This window comes from Mustela nigripes, chromosome 4 (assembly GCF_022355385.1).
Source record: "Mustela nigripes isolate SB6536 chromosome 4, MUSNIG.SB6536, whole genome shotgun sequence".
NCBI classification, from domain to species: domain Eukaryota; kingdom Metazoa; phylum Chordata; class Mammalia; order Carnivora; family Mustelidae; genus Mustela; species Mustela nigripes.
Window position 1 is genome coordinate 69,290,987 of NC_081560.1, and position 18,888 is coordinate 69,309,874.

The 18,888-nt window shown below is 41.1% G+C and overlaps 1 protein-coding gene across 1 annotated transcript in view; it reads right to left on the minus strand.

Moving 5' to 3' along the window:
* The window catches only part of COL1A2 (collagen type I alpha 2 chain), a 35,648-nt gene extending 29,380 nt beyond the window's left edge, over positions 1-6,268 (minus strand). The window contains exons 1-5 of the mRNA XM_059396839.1: positions 5,842-6,268; positions 3,304-3,314; positions 2,696-2,710; positions 2,033-2,068; positions 826-918 (exon numbers count right to left, since the gene is read on the minus strand). Coding sequence (XP_059252822.1) covers positions 826-918; positions 2,033-2,068; positions 2,696-2,710; positions 3,304-3,314; positions 5,842-5,911 — 225 coding nt within the window. The 5' untranslated portion in view covers positions 5,912-6,268. The remainder of the gene's footprint in view (positions 1-825; positions 919-2,032; positions 2,069-2,695; positions 2,711-3,303; positions 3,315-5,841) is intronic.
* Between the last annotated feature and the right edge of the window lie 12,620 nt (positions 6,269-18,888).

Below are 18,888 nucleotides of genomic sequence, written 5' to 3' on the forward strand. Positions count from 1 at the left end.
TAAAGAGTTTTCAAGTTTGGAGGAAAATTAAATTAAAATGCCCCTTGGAAGATTAAACTTTTAAAAAATAGTTCACAGTAATAACTTTACTGTTAAAGATCTCTCTTATAGTAGTAGATCTATTAAAGGAGGTGCTTTTTAATGCACTCAGTAGATAAGCAATCATAATAAGATCTTCTGGGGGAGAAAGGTCTTATTTTACTGGCATACAGTTGGATATTAGAATCAGGCTCCTGATTCATAGTGCTAACCAATTAAGCAAATATGTTTTCCTTCCTGCAGTGAGGCCATTTGGCACTCATACCATTGTTAAAGACATAAAGCTAAAAGAAGATATTAATGAAAAAGGGAAATGTACTTTTCTCAAATTAGTTTCAAGCAAATTAAACCTAAAACTACTTTGAATGTTGGTTCAGCAGACTTCAAGCCAAGGAGAATAAAAAGAGTAGGATGTTTGTGAAATTGCTGAAGACCAGGGATTTCACTTATAATTCAATCTAATCAAACTCTTTAATAATGCAACACCTCTTATTTGTGCCCTACTGATGAAAGATATTAAATCCCCAAATTAAATAATAGTCGTGAGGGCTGCAGTTACCTTCAGTGAACACAAAGACCAGTTCTGTAACTGACAAGGGCTCACAAAGAAACCAGGCAAAGCAAAATCTTTAATGAAGAAACCAAAGAAATGAATAAAATGTACTAATATCCAAATAGCAGATTCTCCCTTAACTGTTAAAAATAAGCTCCACAATGAGCCTTCTTTCAATAGAGGTAGAAGACACTGAAGTGAGCTAAAAGTTAGCAGTACTTAAGACGCCTTACCCCGCCAAGACCAGGGGGGCCAGGAGGTCCAGGTGGACCAGGAGGGCCTGGGATACCATCGTCACCATCTCTGCCTGGTGGGCCTGGTGGACCCTGTTTTGTAAAAAGCAAATTCGGTCATGGTTAGACAGACCCCCATAGAAACTTATACATATAAAAGGAGACCTAATATATGTGGTAAGATCAGTGGTTCAGACCTTTCAATGTGCAAGGGGTAAGGAAATTTAATATGCCATATTTGTCATCGATTGAACTTCACTTATGACATGGGTCTTTCTTAGAAGGAGGTTTAGTTACTGATACACAAAGACGACACTGGGCAGACTAGTTCCGCTGGAAGAGGGACAGCTCAGCCTTTGAATATTAATTCAAAATGGAGCTCCAGAATTCAAATAAAGATAGAAATTATAGCTACCATTTATAATTCTATAAATTTCACATGGAGATCAGTACACAGTGGTGTTCTCTGTATACTGATTGTCAGTTTCAGACTGATGAACTTACTCAACAGTTTTGGTATACTATGTATGAATGGTAGATTAATTGATAGGATAATAAAGTCACTTTATCACAAGGTAGAAAATCCTGCAGACTTCCTACCGTTAACACTATTCATGTCGTTACAATAATTTACTGACATAATGCGACCTCTACTAGACTGTTGGGAGTAGAATACATTTTAGACTGCGCTTCCCAATAGATATTAGATATAGGTATTTATATATTGGCAAAAGTGTCATATAATGTAGCTGTACATGCCAAATAAGCAGAGCAGAGAGATCTAAGAATACCATGAATAAATCGCAAACCTAACTTGCACATTTACGAATTTAGGCAGAAGCATGTTGTTGACTGCTGTTTTACTACTATTCCCGCGCTTTGTAAGAGATCTTGCTTGAAAAGCAAACAAAACGTGCAAAGAGAGGACTGTGGGGATAGGTAGATGCATGTCCATCTACCTACTTATGCATAATGATATGTGTAAGTTGGACAAGTCTACTGAAAACGAAGACAAACTAATAAAAAGATAATCTTGATCTAGAAAAATAGTGATTATATATGATAATTCTAATTCTACTCTTCTGCAGGGCATTATCTGCTTAAAAGTTGGTGCAAATATCTCAACACATAATAATCCTATGAACCGTCTAACCAGTAGTTATTCAAATATGCTCCAAAGCTTTTTAACAGTTCAAAAATCACGCACCCTTTCTCCACGTGGTCCTCTATCTCCAACTGGGCCCTGTGAGGAAGATACAAACAGCAGAATAATAAATGTCTAAGTGATTTCCAATGAACGAGAAAGCAGTCTTGATAATAATTAGTTGGTAAGACTGATCTAAATACTGTATTATTAGAAAGTAGCTGTAAAAATGGCATAATACAATAGAAAATATACATTGTTTTTATTATAATTACATGTAATGTTTTCAACCTGGGAGACTAGAGGCTGCAGTCTCCAGTCATTAGGCCAATATATAACTACTATTTTTAGAAATATGATTTCTGTGGATAAAGTTATCATTTTGTTACACTGTTAACAGTATATTTAAAAAGGCCTTTAAAATAAACGTTCATTTACTACCTATAATTAACGTAATACTCCTTCCATCTCCAGAATTAAGTCTTTTTTTTTCTTTAGTATGTAAATCACCAGTTTGTATAATATAATTAGAGATAATTCTGAAAGATAATGAAACTTGGTTATCTTAAAAATCAAAGCTGCTTTATTTTATGGTTTACTTGATGCATATCCATGTGAGCAAAATCTTGACAAAATATTTTCCTTCTGTAGTTTACTATAAATTTAGTTAAATTAGAAGATATTTCTGATCATTTCAGATATTATGGAAAAGTATTAGACTCTTACCTTTCTTGCAGTTACCTAGAAAAGAATCAGAAATAATTATGAGAAAAATTGTGTATTTTTTTAAATGGCTCCCATTTCTGTATAGTGTACAAATAGGTCTATGGAGTACATACATCATGCATACCATTATTCCAAAATGTCAAAGTATGATTTTAAATTTTACCCACAAATTAAATAACATGTTCAGAACCAAAATGCATCCTTATCTCTAAATATGCCTCAAATTCAATTCATGAGCTAAGAATTTGTTCCTAATACTCTTGCAAATGATTCCAAGGGAGTAACAAGATTCTCTAGCTCTGTGAAGTCTCCTGCTTCGTGGTAGTGGATGCTTAAAACCCAAACTTCCACTGGATTATTTATTCTGTTTCTTATGAGCATTCTTGTAAGGGTGGTCTCATTCAATAGCACCACCCATTTTGGAAATTGGGGTGGGTACTTTCTAGGCAGCCAGCAAAATTTGACTACCATAACTCTTGAGGATTTTCTTGGAAATCCAAATTGTTCCACACCACTGTAACCTTCTCTTCCTTGCCTAGAGAAGGCATAAATGCGGCCAAAAACATTCCCAGTATAAAAAAACAAATTCTAAAAGTAATTTTACTCACCTCTTGTAAAGCTGTAGAGGAAAGGGAAAAGAGGTAAATAATCATTAGCATCATTTCATTGATTCGTAGCAGCAATTAACAAATAGACATATTAGCCTATAAAGTTGACTTAGCTAATTAAAGGATCAAGTGTATTTTTTATTAAGAATATTCTAATGACTTGGAAATTATGCAGGTCAAAAGTATGGCAGGGATCAGCAGGCTGATTTGTTTGCAATATTAATATGTAAATATATTTGGAATTAAATTGTTAATTATTTACTATTTTATAAATGCTGTGAAATATTAATGTGTCCAAAGGATATTTCCAATGCATAGTAATTAAGTTGATAAACTGAATGGGTGAGTCGCTGAATGTAAGACCAGGACGCTGATGAGGAAATAATTTATGGTGTAGATAGTTTTTGATACCTAAAAATCTAAAAAAGGGAAAACTTCGGGAACTTTGTTACCTAAATATTTTATTTTTTATAAAAGTTACCTAGTGCTTCATTGAGTTTATACCATTCTTAAAGTCCTTTTTCAAAAGGTCTAATTTGCGAATTAGTCACTATGAAAATGGAGCCATTTAGACATCCGAAATTTTGCTTTACATTGGTTCACTTAAATTAGGTAAGGTCATTTTACCAATATATATCTCTTTTGTCCCTGAGAAGGAATTGCTCTGTATAAATGGAAAAACGAAAGATCTTGAGAAGTAATGGGAAAAACACACTGAAGTAATATCCCCCTCTTTGCCATAATTGCTCTAAGACCTTAGAGACTGAATTCCTCTCCTACGGTAGAAAAATTATAGGTTAACACAGGATATGAGGGTGGCCAAGCTGGCAACGAGATGAATCACCCCTAAAAATTGCTTTAATTAGGTGGCCAAGAAATGTGTCATTTGGAGTGAGAACATCTGTTGCAAGAGTCACAATTCAGGAGGGTGGACCACATCCAGCACTGATATTTAAGGGCAATTTATGAGAATTACTTTTAAATAAGGAAAATGATATGTTTACTTCATTGTGTCCATCAGTAGGAAGAATAATTATGCCCAGGCCTGATTAACGGAACTCCTTATGATTTTGGAAATTTGCCTTTTCATTACTCAGACTGAGCCATTTTGAAGAAACGTGTGTTTGGTAACTTTTATTCCAGACTGACGTTGGCTGTTGGTCAACCCAAATTGCCCAGAGGAGCAAAGGTGAGTTGCCTTTTTGTACCTTTAGACTTCCCTAGGTCTGTTTTCATCTTTCCTTTAGGAGCCAACTTTCCCCCCCATCCTCAGATCTCATAAAAACAAAATTGGTAATGTGAATTTGTTCCTTACAATCACTCATTAATATCCACAGTGTGAACACTGAAAGTGGACAAAGGGAGAAACACACACACACACACACACATAAATGCATTGACAATGATGCAATGGTAGACACCGTGGCATGTGGGTGGAGCAAACTTTTTGGAGTGCTGGGTGTGGCCAGACACCCCTCCGACCCTATCAAGTCAGTATCTTTGGTAATTAGGCAGCCATTTTCAAGAAGGACCGATTTTCTTCTATCTTGACACAGAAGCCTGGTCATGAAACCTTTGTCTGAAAGTAGCCTCCGCGTCCATCTAATCTGCATTCTGCATTTTAGAAAAGGCTCAGTAGGACTTGCCCGAGGTCACATGGTAAATTAGTGGCCAAGTCATTGGAAAACCCCGGGTCTCTTGAGTTTCAGATCCGTGTTGATATTTTCCAACTTGCTGTGTTCAGAATGTCTGATTGTCATTAAGAACATGATAAAAAGGTAACTTGCAGGCTCAACAAAAGGCAAAACAGATTTTAATTAAATAATGTCACCATGTCCATGACCAGATAATAAATGGAGAAGCTAATTCTACTCTTCAGATTGTATCCATTCCAAGTAACATCATTTTCCTTCCCAGGACACACTCACTAGCCACCGGGAATGGCTTTCATCAGAAACGCAGGTCACCTCCCTTTGTAAACCTGTAGGGGTCTCTCTCATGGGGATTCCATCCGCGTAAGGCCTGGTCCCCTGTGCTTTCACTGTCCTCCCTCCAGAGGGCGCCTCGTAGTTATCATCATCCTCCAGGCAAGCCCAAACCGCCCAAAGAAGCAAACCCTTAGGGGGTGAGTTCTACATGACTAAATTCAAGGGCTTTCTAAAGCAGGCCTCAAGTTTCCAAGGTGGGCATCAGTGCAGCCATGGGCCCGATAGTTGTCAATATCTCACCCTTAGGAAAAAGACTTTCTGTTCTCTTTTGAGCCTCACGGATCAGAGGATCCAGATAAAATTAAGACTCACTTTGAGTTGAGAGAAAAGTTCCCTAACTTCGGGGGAGGGTTGAGTCTTTTCTGTTTTCATTTCTAAAATAATTTCCACGTTTCTCATACATGCCTGCCTTTCTCCACATGCCAGGGAGCCTTCCCTCCAAGCTAGACCTAGATGTGACTGTAGGATTTCATTTTTCAGACCAGGGTGCCCACCCATCTAAACTTTCTCCCCCCCCCTCGGGCAGCCCAAACAAGCTCAAGGCACTTACATTGGCATGTTGCTAGGCACGACGTTACTGCAAGCAGCAACAAAGTCCGCGTATCCACAAAGCTGAGCATGTCTACCACTTAGACATGCAGACTCCTTGTGTCGCAGAGCCCCTGGGTCACCGGCGGAGGTATCACCTGGCGGGCGCAGGCATGCAGTCGTGGCCGGTACCTCCAACTTAGCCGAAACCTCCTGCCGCCTTGATGCTAAAATAATAAAGCCCGGATCTGTCCTATTTATACGGCCAAAGTTTCTCTGGCCGGAGGGTGCCTCCAAAAGCGCCTCCACCAATCGGAAGGCTGGGGCTGGGGGCCCGGGCAGCCACAGCTGGGAGGAGACTGCGGGGGCGCAGAGGAGGGAGTGAAGGGGGGAGGGACGTGGCCACGGAGCCGGCTTCTTAAATTGGTTCCATTCTTTTTGAGGACGTGGACACTTTTGAGGCTTTCAAGGGGAAACTCTGACTCGCTGTCTGCATACCTCCGCCCTCCCCATCCCCCCGCCCTTCCCCGCCCTTTCCAAGTTTGGAAACACTTTTGGACACGTCGGAGCGCTCTGCAGACACCAACGTGGGCACACTTTGCAGATCTCTGGGCTGCCAGGCAGCTGTAGAAAGGACGGGACACCGGAGATCAAAGCAGGAGCTGTCCAGCCCTGTCTCACCTTGTGCCCTGCAGGCCACCCGCAGGGTGGAGGGCGAGCAGCGGGCGCAGAGGAAGCAAGGGAGGAGGAGTGGGGGCTCTGGCAACGTGGCGCAGCTGGAGGCCGCCCTCCCTCCGCCCCCCCCCTCCCCCCCGCGCCCGTCCCCTCCCCCACCCGCGCCCAGCTTTTTCCAGCTTTGGGGCGTGTGTGCCCCCACTTTTTCAGCTGTAACGCTCCCTCCTGGCTCCGGGAGAGGGTGAGAGGGGGGTTCTGTCTGTGCAGGGTTGGGTTGGCGTCCGAGGGTGCCTGCCATTGGGGAGGAGGGGGGAACACGTGAAGGGTAGCGTGGCACTGAGCACTGGGGAGGATATGCTTTGCGCACACCAGACTGGCCCCAGCCATTCGGGAAGTCCTTCGTTCGACCTATACTGAGGCCACTCTCAGCTTCGGCTTTGGAGATTATCGGGCCCTGCAAAAAGACTGCAAGTGACCACCTGGACGCCTCTCTTACGGGATCTCTCCTTTCTGAGATTGCAGTGGAGAATCCATCCTCTACCCCTTCAGGTTTCCACTCTCCACCCTCTCTTCTCCACTGATGCCTTGTCCAGATTCATCAGCTTCATGAGGAGCCTGGACTCAGATAACTCTCCAACAAGACCCCCAGTGCCCCGAGCTCCCCGTGTATTCACTGACCCCACTCCTACAGGTAACGCCCAAGCAAGTTCTTGGCTTCCTCATGGCTCCCCTCTGCACCTTGGGGAAAACACCCAGCCCACCTGGAGGGGCTTCCAATTCCATTCTGAGATGGGGCAATCTTCTCTGGTCACACCCCAAGCAGTGTCCTCATCAGTGTGGATATTAACTCCCTCCCGAACACCCAACTTCCTTCTCCCCTTTCAGCCCCATCCCATTCTTAGCTCCCCACCATGCAGAGGAGAAACTGAGATCTTCACCCTGAGCTCAGGACTGAGGGTGAAAGCCCTCAGTGAGAGCTCCTGAGAATTGTGAAATACTGGGTGCAGTCAACTTCAGTGGACGGCCCTTTTTCCAACTCTCTTGAGATGTCATTCCAGGCCCATAAGGCTGGGGCTGCATTTCTGCCTGCTCTGCATCCCCAGTGAGGCAGTCATGTGCTACTCAGAATGCCAAGGGCTCCTAGAAGTCAACATAAAAGGGACATCTTTAGGTCAATTCCCTCTGTGCCAAACAGAAGTGAGTGGGCTGCAATTCTTCCTTTCCCCAACCCCCTTCTCTTTTTTCCCCATCTCTCCCTTCCTTGTTTTTTTTTTTTTTTTTTTGGCTGTGCTTTAAGGAAAAATTTCTGCCTAAGTTAACTCCATCAGCAGCTGCTATAAACCAAAGGGATTGAATAGTCTTAAAGTGGTTGCTTTCTCTAAACTTAAAAACAGGTAAATGGAAATAAAAGGGAAAAAACAGAACTATAATAAACCCTTCTTTTATTCTACTTAAGGACATTGACTTGGGGGATAACTCAGAAAGACTTTTTGAAGTAATGGGGAGGGAAGGAATTTGAAAGGGTATCTGGTCAGTTCTAGGAGGCTTTTTACAAGGAGGAATCCACAGTCAAATCTGATCTTTTACACGGGAGAGCATTTTGTGGAAGCATGACTGTCATTTCTTTTTTTTTTTTTTTTTTTTTTTTTAAGATTTATTTATTTGACAGAGAGAGATCACAGTAGACAGAGAGGCAGGCAGAGAGAGAGAGAAGGAAGCAGGCTCCCTGCCAAGCAGAGAGCCCGATGTGGGACTCGATCCCAGGACCCTGAGATCATGACCTGAGCCGAAGGCAGCGGCTTAACCCGCTGAGCCACCCAGGCGCCCTGTCATTTCTTTTTTACTATAAAAAATGCTCAGCTAGTTTTTGAAAACTAGTGAAATATCAGTTCAAGCACACATTTATAAACTTAAAGGAAAAACAACTCTGCAGAGTAAACTGATAACTTGAAACACATTCCTGGAAACTGATGCAAATACCAAATGCTGCCAGGCTCCTTCCCTGCTGATGTGGCAGGGTTTGAAGCAGGCAGTCATCAGCGTTTGGTGGGAGGCCCTGGGACTAGACAGAATAATGGAGATGGTGAAAACCAAAGGGGGATTTTTCTTTTTTAAGCAGAAGACTGATTGCCATCCCAGTCATTTTTATACATGATTTTGACTCCTCCTTCCTCACCACTCATTGGGGAAGTGAGTGTTTACAGTTAGATCTCTGTTAAATATTTTGGGTCTCAGAGAGCAGCTTTTTGTGTGGATAGGGGAGGGACTGGGAAGGGAGCTGATCCCAAAGCATGGAGGATGGTCCTGGTGATGGATGTCTGGTGTGTGAGTGTAGGGGGCCTGGTGTGGTGGCTGGTGGTTGAGCAGGAGGAGAAAGGAGTGAAGGAGTAGCAGGGGGAGCCACTGAGGGCTGAGGCGTGGAGGGGTGGAGGAAGAGAGGCAGAGATCAGTTAACACCTGCACTCCTATTCCTAAAGTATTCTCTGTTGAAAACAGATGGTCTCTTCAGCTCCCTACACCCCACAGATTTGAAAAGAGGCCACACCTTAAAGGAGGACACGAGAGTCTGCCTGCTAAAGGGATGCGAACAGTCTGATAAAGCCTTGTTGTCTTACACTTTTATTCCTTTCTTTTCTTGGATCAAAGCAAGCATTGGAATGATGTCTCCTTTTGGACATTTGTTGAGGCTCCACCCTGTGGAAAGCCCAATACCATCCTCTCTCATTCTAGTTTGAGTTTGAGTTGAGTTGCTGTCAAAGAATTGCCACGAAGGGATGAGCTCATAATTAAGACCATAGCTGGAAAGGTTTGAGGGCTGCCTTCTCGCTGTGATATTTGGAAGGCATGGAGCTTCCTGCCCTACATCCTATCCTCTCAGTTGGGTTGCTCAGTTCCCACTGGCCATTTCAATGTATAATCATTTAAATAATATTGAGTGTTGTGCCAGCCACTGTACTAGTTGGGGGGTTTATAACTGGGAAACAGAATGACCGAGTCATTGCCCTAAGGAGGTTGGCTGATAGTCTGTTGCAGGATAGAGAAGAGTGTGGAGAGGACTGCCATGGCAGAGGACAGGATGTTTTTGTGTTTATGAGGGGATTTAAGATGGACACCTTATCTAGACTTAGGTGGGTAGAGTCAAAGAAGTCTTCCTGGAGGCTGCAGCAAGCTCAAGCCTTAGATATGAATATGATTTAGAAGAGATGGGGGTGGGGAGAGACCCAGGTAAAGAGGCATTAGAAAATGTGCCAGTTCTGAGGAATGGAAGCATTTGGCATGGGGGGGATGGTGGGGTTGGGTAACCAGGGAGGAACCGTGAATAGAGAAAGGAGCTGGAGATGAGATTGGTGGATTTGGCAGGAACCAGATCAAAAAGCAAAAGCATGTTTAAACTGTATTCTGGTGTTTGTGTTTTCTAAACTGTGCTCTGGGGAGTGTTTGTATAATTTTAAGGATAGAAATTATGCAATGAGAGCATGCATCTAAAAAGATGGTTTTGGCTGCAGAGGAGCCAATGAGGAGGCTGCGGCAGTAATTCTGCCCCAAAGCAATGGTGGTCAGGACCAAGGTAGTGCTGTTGGACTTGTAAGTCATCCGATAGTTGACTGTGGGCACTGAGGGAGAGGGAGGACTGGAGGAACGTCACCAGGTTTCTGTCTCAGGAACTGGCTGCCTGGAGGCCTAGTCCATTGAGCCGGGAAACATTTGAGGGGAAGAGATGAGGTGAAGAGAGGATGAAGAGGCCAAATCTGGGCAAGTTCAGTGTTGAGTGACTGTGCTCCCCCCCCAAGCTGGATAGGTTCCACAGACAAGAAGTCCAGAACTTACACTTGGTCTAGGTTTACAGACAAAGGAGTTAAAGACATTATGTTACTGATGTCATAGAAATGGGTGAAATCCCCCAGGCTGTATGTGTGCGTGGAAGTGGACAATAGGAAAAACCCAGGACAAAACCCTGAGGAGGCCCAGAATATTAAGCCATGGACAGAAGAAGGGGAAAATGCATCCAGGTGACTGAGAAGGAACAGCCATATGGGATGGGGGTAAACCATACTGTCTCCAATCACAGAAGGCAAGTAAACAGGTTGTTTGGGGGAGGAGAGAGCAGTTTTTTGGGTGTCGAAGTTTCATGTGTTTCTGAGAGGTCAAGGAAAAGTTAGAAAGACTACTTAAATTAGCAATCCGGAGGTCACTTGTGATCTTGGTGAGGTGGTTTCAATGGAATGGAATCCAGCTAGGAGAAGGTGGAAGGGTGAGGTCACAGACACATCTAGGGTGGAACTGAAGTTATACTGGGAGTATAACAGGAATCAGGAAAGAGGGCGATATAGTGTAAGGATGATGTTGGGATTCATATGGCAGAGAATTATGTGTGTTAGAAAGAGACCATCTGAAGCAGATTAACCTTAACACAAACCCCATTCTAAAGATTTCCATTGAAATGCTCTTCTCCTTCTTTAGGAGAAGACATTATGTTCACCCTCATTTGCTTTTTAGCATTGAAGCAAGGAGCAATTAAGTGCTTACAGATTTTTTTTTTTTAACTTGATAGTGAATGATCATTCTTTTTTCAGGAGTTCTCTTTATGATACGTAGACACAGTCAATTTATCTCATAGTTTATGAATCCCAGCTTAATCTGGGATTCAGTGCCCCATTTTTCAAGTTCAGAAATATGAAATAAACAATCACTATTTCTGCAGGACTCCCAGGATTCTTGTGTACAGATTGTATGGATATATTTGTTTGTGGTCTCTTGTGATTGTCTATTCTAAGCCTGATAATTCCAAAGGAATATATTAGGGCACACAAATTTCAGCTTTCAATCAAGTCCACCTCTTTCTTTGAGAAGATGCTGATTATATTTCTTCAGCTAGTTCCAAATCTATCCTTAAATTGAAGAGCACCAGAATGCTGATGCCTTCCAAAAGTCCACTCTGGCTTATTAGAACTTTGGTTGGCTTGGTTTCCAGGTTCATATTTTTCAATTCGTTTCAAGTAGCTGGAAAAAATAAAAAGACTTTCACTTTAGTTGCAAGAAAGATCTGGATGGTGGTGATTGATTTACCCATTAAGTTGAATCGAGATACATCCTCTTTGGTTCCTGCACGGCATACAGAATAACAATTATAAAGACTTAATTATATATGATACCATATTTAGAATTTGTATAATTTATATTTCATCTTTTAAAAGTAACTAGCAAATTAAGTTAGTATTATTGACGAACTCTTTAGAGTTTAAAATTCGATCTTGACCTTTGGGATTCTTAATTTGCATGGATAATCTTTCAGTTAGTTAATGAGCAATCATAACTACCTATTATATTGTGTGTTAAGTATTTTGCTAGGAATTTGACATAAATTATCTCAAACCTCTAATAATCATTATCTAAATCTCGGGGAGAGATATGTTTTATTATTCCCGATTTTATAAGTGAAAAACCTAACGCTTAGAGAAGTGAAGTGACTTGTCTAAGGCTTCCTGGATACCTCAGAATGAGTCAAGTCTCCATTGTATGTTTTCTTTTGTTGTTGTTGTTGTTTTTTAAATTTCCAGTGTAGTTAACATACAGTGTTATTTAGTTTCAGGTGTACATATAGTAATTCAACAATTTTATACATTATTCAGTGCTCATTAATAGAAATGTCTCTTAATCCCCTTCATCTATTTCACCTGTCCCCCCCCCATCTACTTCCCCTCTGGTATCCATCAGTTTATTCTCTTATAGTTAAGAGTCTTTTTTGGTTTGTCTTTTTCCCCCCTTTGTTCATTTGTTTTGTTTCTTAAATTCTATGCATTTGTTTTTCTTTGCCTGACTTATTTCACTCAGCATTATACTCTCTAGATCCATCCATGTTGTGGCAAATCCCAAAATTTCATCTTTTTTATGGCTGAGTAATATTCCTGTGTGTGTGTGTGTGTGTGTGTGTGTGTGTGTGTATACACGGGACATCTTCTTTATCCACTGATCTATCAATAGACCTTTGGGCTACTTCCATAATTTAGCTATCATAAATGTGCTTCAATAACTGTAGGGGTACATATATCTTATCAAATTAGTGCTTTTGTATCCTTTGGGTAAATACCCAGTAGTAGAATTACTGGATCATATGGTTAATCTATTTTTAATTTTTTGAGGAACCTCCATACCATTTTCCAGAGTATGCACCAGTTTGCATCCCCACCACAAGTGCACAAGGGTTCCTTTTTCTCCACATCCTTGCCAAAACCTGTTGTTTCTTTTTCGATTTTAGCCATTCTAACAAGTGTGAGGTGCTATCTTGTTGTGGTTTTGATTTGCATTTCTCTGATGATAACATCTTCCTGTTGTACATTTTCTAATGCCTTGTATTTCTAATATCTAGTAGCTCTCACTATGACAATTGATTAATTAATGAAAGGAGTTAATTTTCCATTGACTAACCCCCTTAAATATGAGGTCATTTTTTAAAAAGATTTTATTAATTTATTTGACACAGAGAGAGAGATCACAAGTAGGCAGAGAGAGAGGGAGAAACAGGCTCCCTGCCAAGCAGAGAGCCTGATGCGGGGCTCAATACCAGGATCCCGAGACCATGACCGGAGTCGAAGGCAGAGGCTTAACCCACTGAACCACCCAGATGCTCCAAATGTGAGGTACATTAGCATAGCAGAGACAATGCCCATTTTATTCACACTTCCAACCCTTTATCCTAGCATAGCACCCACTAAATATTAGATGCTCAACAACTGTTTGCTCAGTTAATGAAGACAGATTTGGCATGATGTCACTGGAAAACAAGGACCTTAAATATCAGTTGTGGTTATTTTCTTCATTGTTGGTTTACCATCTAATCCACACACTTAAAATTTTCTTTTTATTCATAGGCAAGAGTGGCAGTCAACACATGAAATTTATTTGAATAATACATGAATGTGTTTTAGCCTATTCACCCAATAGTAGCACCTAAGTTTTCCTTGATATTAACATGTTGAGTTTAATTACTAAAGAACAAAGTGATCAAAAAACAGGAAAAGGCTAACTTTTCTCATTATGAAGTCAAAAAATTTTAGAGTTGAAAAACAACTAAGGGTTCATTCAAAACATAACCATAATTCTAAATGTGTATTGTTTTCTACCATACTTTTAATGTCTGGCTAATGTTAGACACATTAGGTATTCAGTAAATTTTAGTTGCATGATTAATACATTTTATAAATGCACAAACAGGCCTGAAGAGGTTATAAGACCAGCTGCCGTACTATAGACTATGACCAGAGGGTTTCCTGATTCCCAGTATCTTGATTTTTCCTTTAAATAAAATAACAACTAGCATTTCCCTGGAATATTTTGCAGCATTTAGCCTTTACAATTATCTGAAAATTAATTATTTTAGGGAGGATAAAATTGAGACTCAACAAAGTTAAAGGTCTTCAGGTCAAGGTTCTCAAAATATGGTCCCTATACCGGTAGTAATATTAGCATCACCCCAGAATTTGTTAGAGATACAAATCATACTCCCTGTCCCAGACCTACTATATCAGAAACTCTGGACATGGGTTAGCAGTAGTCTGTGTTTGAACAGCCCTCCAGGTGATTTAGTATTGAGGAATATAACTTATGGTTAAGCTTGAATTAGATCTAAATCTAACATCATGGAGAATAGAGGTGAACATGACAAGATAGAAAAGTGGGAGAGTCCAGTTAAGAAAATCATAACTCCTTTTCTCTATTCTCCTTCACTATAGAAAGCCCCCCTCACATCTGCTTTTGCGCCCTTTCCAATATATCCATGACTTGCTGCTTCTTTTCTTAATTCTTCTTGGTTAAAGGGAATGGGTAGCTGAACATTCTGAAAGGCAATTATTTTTTTTTATTTATTTAAAGTATTTGTAACATCAAAGGAAGACCGTACTTCAATCCTGTTTTGCTGATCCAAACTCTATTTATTTGGATAAATAGCATTTATAGTGGAAAATGTGTGAGGAAGGGTAGATGTGAACTCTTGGGGAAAGCTGAGTGTGGCTGACCTCATAGTTGGAACTTGGTGCTAATAACGTCTGGGCTGTAGCCACAGTCCCTCTGTGGACCAATTAACTTCTTCCTGTTTCACTACCTTGGAATTCACCACTCTGTGGTCCTGGATGTAATTCCCTGGATAATTAGTTCAGGTGAGGCAAGAAAGATTCATGGTTTACTGCAAATCCATGACTCATTCTGGACAATGCGTGCCCCCTCAAAGGCCCAGATGATGTTTTGAAACATTTTATTTATATATTGACATCACAGACATATGCTTCTATTCCCTATGGTCCCCAAGTCATGTTTTGATACTTGAATTAGAATGACACTTCAGAGCCTTAAAAAATGGACTTTCCTTCTGAAGCACCCAAGAGAGTAAGTAAGCAAATAAATCTTCCTATTCAGAGCTCCAGAATGTGCATGATGCTAGACTAAAGCCGATGCAGAAGTCATTGTTCCTGCCTGGAAGTCCCCGCTGGATTTCCTGACAGGGTCCCGATTTTATAACTGTGGCCACTTATGCACATCTTCAGATCTCATCCTACCCAGACTCTGTCCTTGGATAAGATGAAATTAAGAAGCTCCAGTTCTAGCATTTTCTGTCAGTCTTTGGATTTGACTCTCTACATTGTTCCTTTTGTCTGGGCTTAATATAGCTAAAGCCCAGTCTAAATGTATGACCAGTCTTACAACATAGATTCTGTCTCTTCTTGTACCCAAGTTCCTCTTTTGATAATATGCTTATCTCCTCAATGACTGGTTTTATTCACTCCATTCATTCGTCACTCGGTGGATCTGTTACTCTCCATGTAGGACAGAGTGCTGGGAGCTGGCTGTGAGACATGCTCCCGGCAACCCTCCCCTGACTGCCCTTTCCTGACACCCTAAAGACCAGAGTCCTGCCCCTAACTTCAGCACGGGGTCTCTACCTTCCTGTCTGATACTGTTGCAGACCTGCCTGCTTGGATCTGCAATAGTGATTCCCCAGGGCTCTATCTTCCAACATCTGTGGCAACACCTGCATTTCTTCTTGCAGGACCTCATTGACGGCAGTCCTGGCTGGGCCTGGCACATCCTCATTATCTCTGTGCTTTCCCTGCTTCTGACTTCCAGCTACTGCCTGCAGCTGAGTCCATTCCTGCCACGCCTGCTCCCAATCGCCACTTTTCTCTGAGTCTCCATCTGAGAGAAGAGAATGGGTTTTGCCGGTTCCTCTAGCCGCATCTTGTTTTGGATTGTATGCTCAACAGTGCTGGAGTTCCAGTTACGTGCCAGGTGCAGATGTGGGGATAGACAGAGGGATAAGGTATAGTTTCCAGTCTCAGGAGATGTCACAAATACAGCAGATTCTCCCCAGTTGTGAGGATAAGGAGATGTATCGGCTCAAGGTACTTAAGATGTAGGGGCAAAAATAAGGTTTTGGAAGGACTAAATGCAAAACCTTATAAATCTTTGCATCATCCTCAAGTAGAACCATCAAGACAGCATGCTAAATAAAGAGAGTATCGGTAACATTTTTCACGTCTTAAATTACTAATAATGGTTATGGTACAATTGCTTTCCATTTACCATCTCTTGCTCAATAGAAATTTCTCAGGGTCTCTCTCCCCTGCCATTTCAATGAAATGCCCATAAATTTGCTTTGCTTTGCTGAAGATAATATGCATATGAAAGGCATATTTTCTCCCTGTATCTAGTTCTCCATCCAAATGTGCAATGCCTTTCCGATTTCATGATTTGGAATTGTTGACTCCCGAATCCTCAGTCCCAGAGATAACTCCCCAAAGCACATACCATCAGGCCCCTCTTACACAAATATCACTTCCCTGCTTCCTTGCAGCTGCGGGAGTGCCATTTTAAGGTCCTGGTTGATGTCTCCTCAGATTCCCTTATTTCCTAAAGCCTCAAGGCAAAAACCTCTGTTACTGCTATGCCATCTGCTTTACTTTACTTTTTTATTCTTGACACCCAATTTCTTTCTTTCTTTTTTTTTTTTCTAATTATCCTCAACAGGAGTGACTTACAATTCTTATATATGGTAACTAAAATTTTGTGCTTGGGAAAAAGTATACGAAACCAAATCTGCATACACTGAAATCCCTTGTTTACTAAAATTTGAAATAGGGGCAATTTACGCATGGGGAGAAAATGCCTTACATAGCTGGAGAAAACTACACATTCGCTCATTAAAATAAAGATATTTTGTGTTTATTCAGTGAACAATGTAGTAAGATCTCAGGAAGTCTCTAGGAGGATCAAAGAAGAAGTAACTGCTTCTGCTGGGGATGGCTGACTAGGGGAAGGAAGCACTAAAACTGACTCTTAGAGGAATTCATCAGGCCAAAAGGAAAGGCAAACCTTTCCCAGGGAGGTGGTACAACATGTGCAGAGACAGATGACATTTACCATAATCCCTATTTAAAAAATAATTAATACTATAAAAATTTCCCTCTTGAATACTGGGTCTCAACCTGGACAATTCTGGCCCCAGGAGATTTGGAAGATCTGGAGACATTTTTTTACCATCACAGGGGTTGCGGGGGGCACTACTGGCATCTCATGGATAGAGGCCAGAGATGCTGCTAAATACCCTCCAATAAACAGGACAGTCTCCATAACACATATTATCCACTTCAGATGTCAATACTGCCTAGCTTGTCTTATTCACCCCAGTGTCAACGGATAGGTAATACTGACTTAACATTTGTTGAATGAATGGAGGGGTGAAAGAGAAGGGGACATACTGGGGGAGGGGAAATACATGTGCAGAGTTAAAAGTTAGGGTATAATTAAAGACCAGTGAAAAAACAAGACCATTGTACGTTAAAGAAAAACTATAGGGGTGCCTGGGTGGCTCAGTCTGTTAAGCAACAGACTCTTGATTTCAGCGTAGGTCATGATGTCAGGGCCATGGGATCGAGCCCTGCATCACGCTTTGCCCTCAGCTCAGTCTGCTTGTCCCTCTCCCTCCACTCCTCCTTCCTCTCTTATTCTTTCTCTCTCTCTCTCCCAAATAAACTCTCAAAAAAAAAAAAAAAGAAGAAGAAGAAGAAAAACTATAAAGAGCATCTTGTGCCATATTAAGGAGGCCTCCGCTAATATATAGTGTGCGGAGAATCACTGGAGGGTTTTCAGCAGCAATTCGATACCATCCGATTTGTGCCCTATCAAGGAGCAGTAGAAAGAGCCAGGAGTCCGGGCAGTCATTTAGATAGGCATTGTAATGTACAAGGATGATAAAGGCCTAAACTAAGGCTGAAGCAGTAAAGATAGAGAAAAGAGGGCAGATCTGAGAGATATTCAAGACTTAAAATTAATTAAAATTAAAATTAATAGGACTTGATAATCAGTTAAATATGGAAAATGGAGAAGTTTCTGCCGTGGGCTACTAAGTGGAAATTGGTATCACTACTGGAGATGAGGAAGACAGGAAGAGAAGCATGGGATGTGTGTGTGTGTGGGGGGGGGTGGGTGTTTATGAGCTTGTCTTTGTATATTCTTTAAAAACTTTAACTTACATCATTGTACTCAACAGATTTTTAATTAATCAATTATCCAGGCACTGAGGATATCAAAATAAATAATTCCAGTCCTTAAGAAGTTGACATGTTCATAGCAGCTCTGTTCACACTAGCCAAAAGATGGAAACAACCCAAATATCCACTAATGGGTGAATGGATACGCAAAATGTGGTATATCCATACAACAGAATTTTAGTCATCTGCAGAAAGGAATAAAGTATTGATACATGCTGCTACACGGATGAACCTCCAAAGTATTATGCCAAGTGAAGGAAACCAGACACAAAGTGGTTACATAATGTATGATTCCACTTATTTGAATTACCCAGAATAGAGAAGTCCACAGAGGCAATTTGGTGGTGGCCAAAGGGCTAGGGGGAAAGGTCAACAGCGAATGAGTACTCAGTAGGTGTGGGTCTCCGTTTATGATGATGAGAATGTTCTGGAACTATACAGTTGTATGGTCTCACAACACTGCAGAGATACTAAATGCCACTGGATTTTACACTTTAAGGTGATTAATTTTATTTTATGCGAATTTTACCTCAAGCAATTTTTTTAAAGTAAGTTCACAATCTCATGAGAAAGAAAGACAAATAAAAAATATGGCAAATCAATGTGAACCATCTATTATTGTCTCAAATAATACAAAATGTTCTTCAAGCTGAGGAAACTTTCCAGATAAAGCTTCAGCAGGTATGAAAGCCCATGTCAGAAGCAAGGAGCAAAAAGGGATTTAAGAGACCATTTGCTCTATTTTTACAGGCCTGATTACCACACTTCATGTGAAGCATAATGGAGTTATTCCAGAGACATAAAGTGGTTCCATCAATGTCTTGTGACCAGACAACGACAAAGGTCTGAAATAG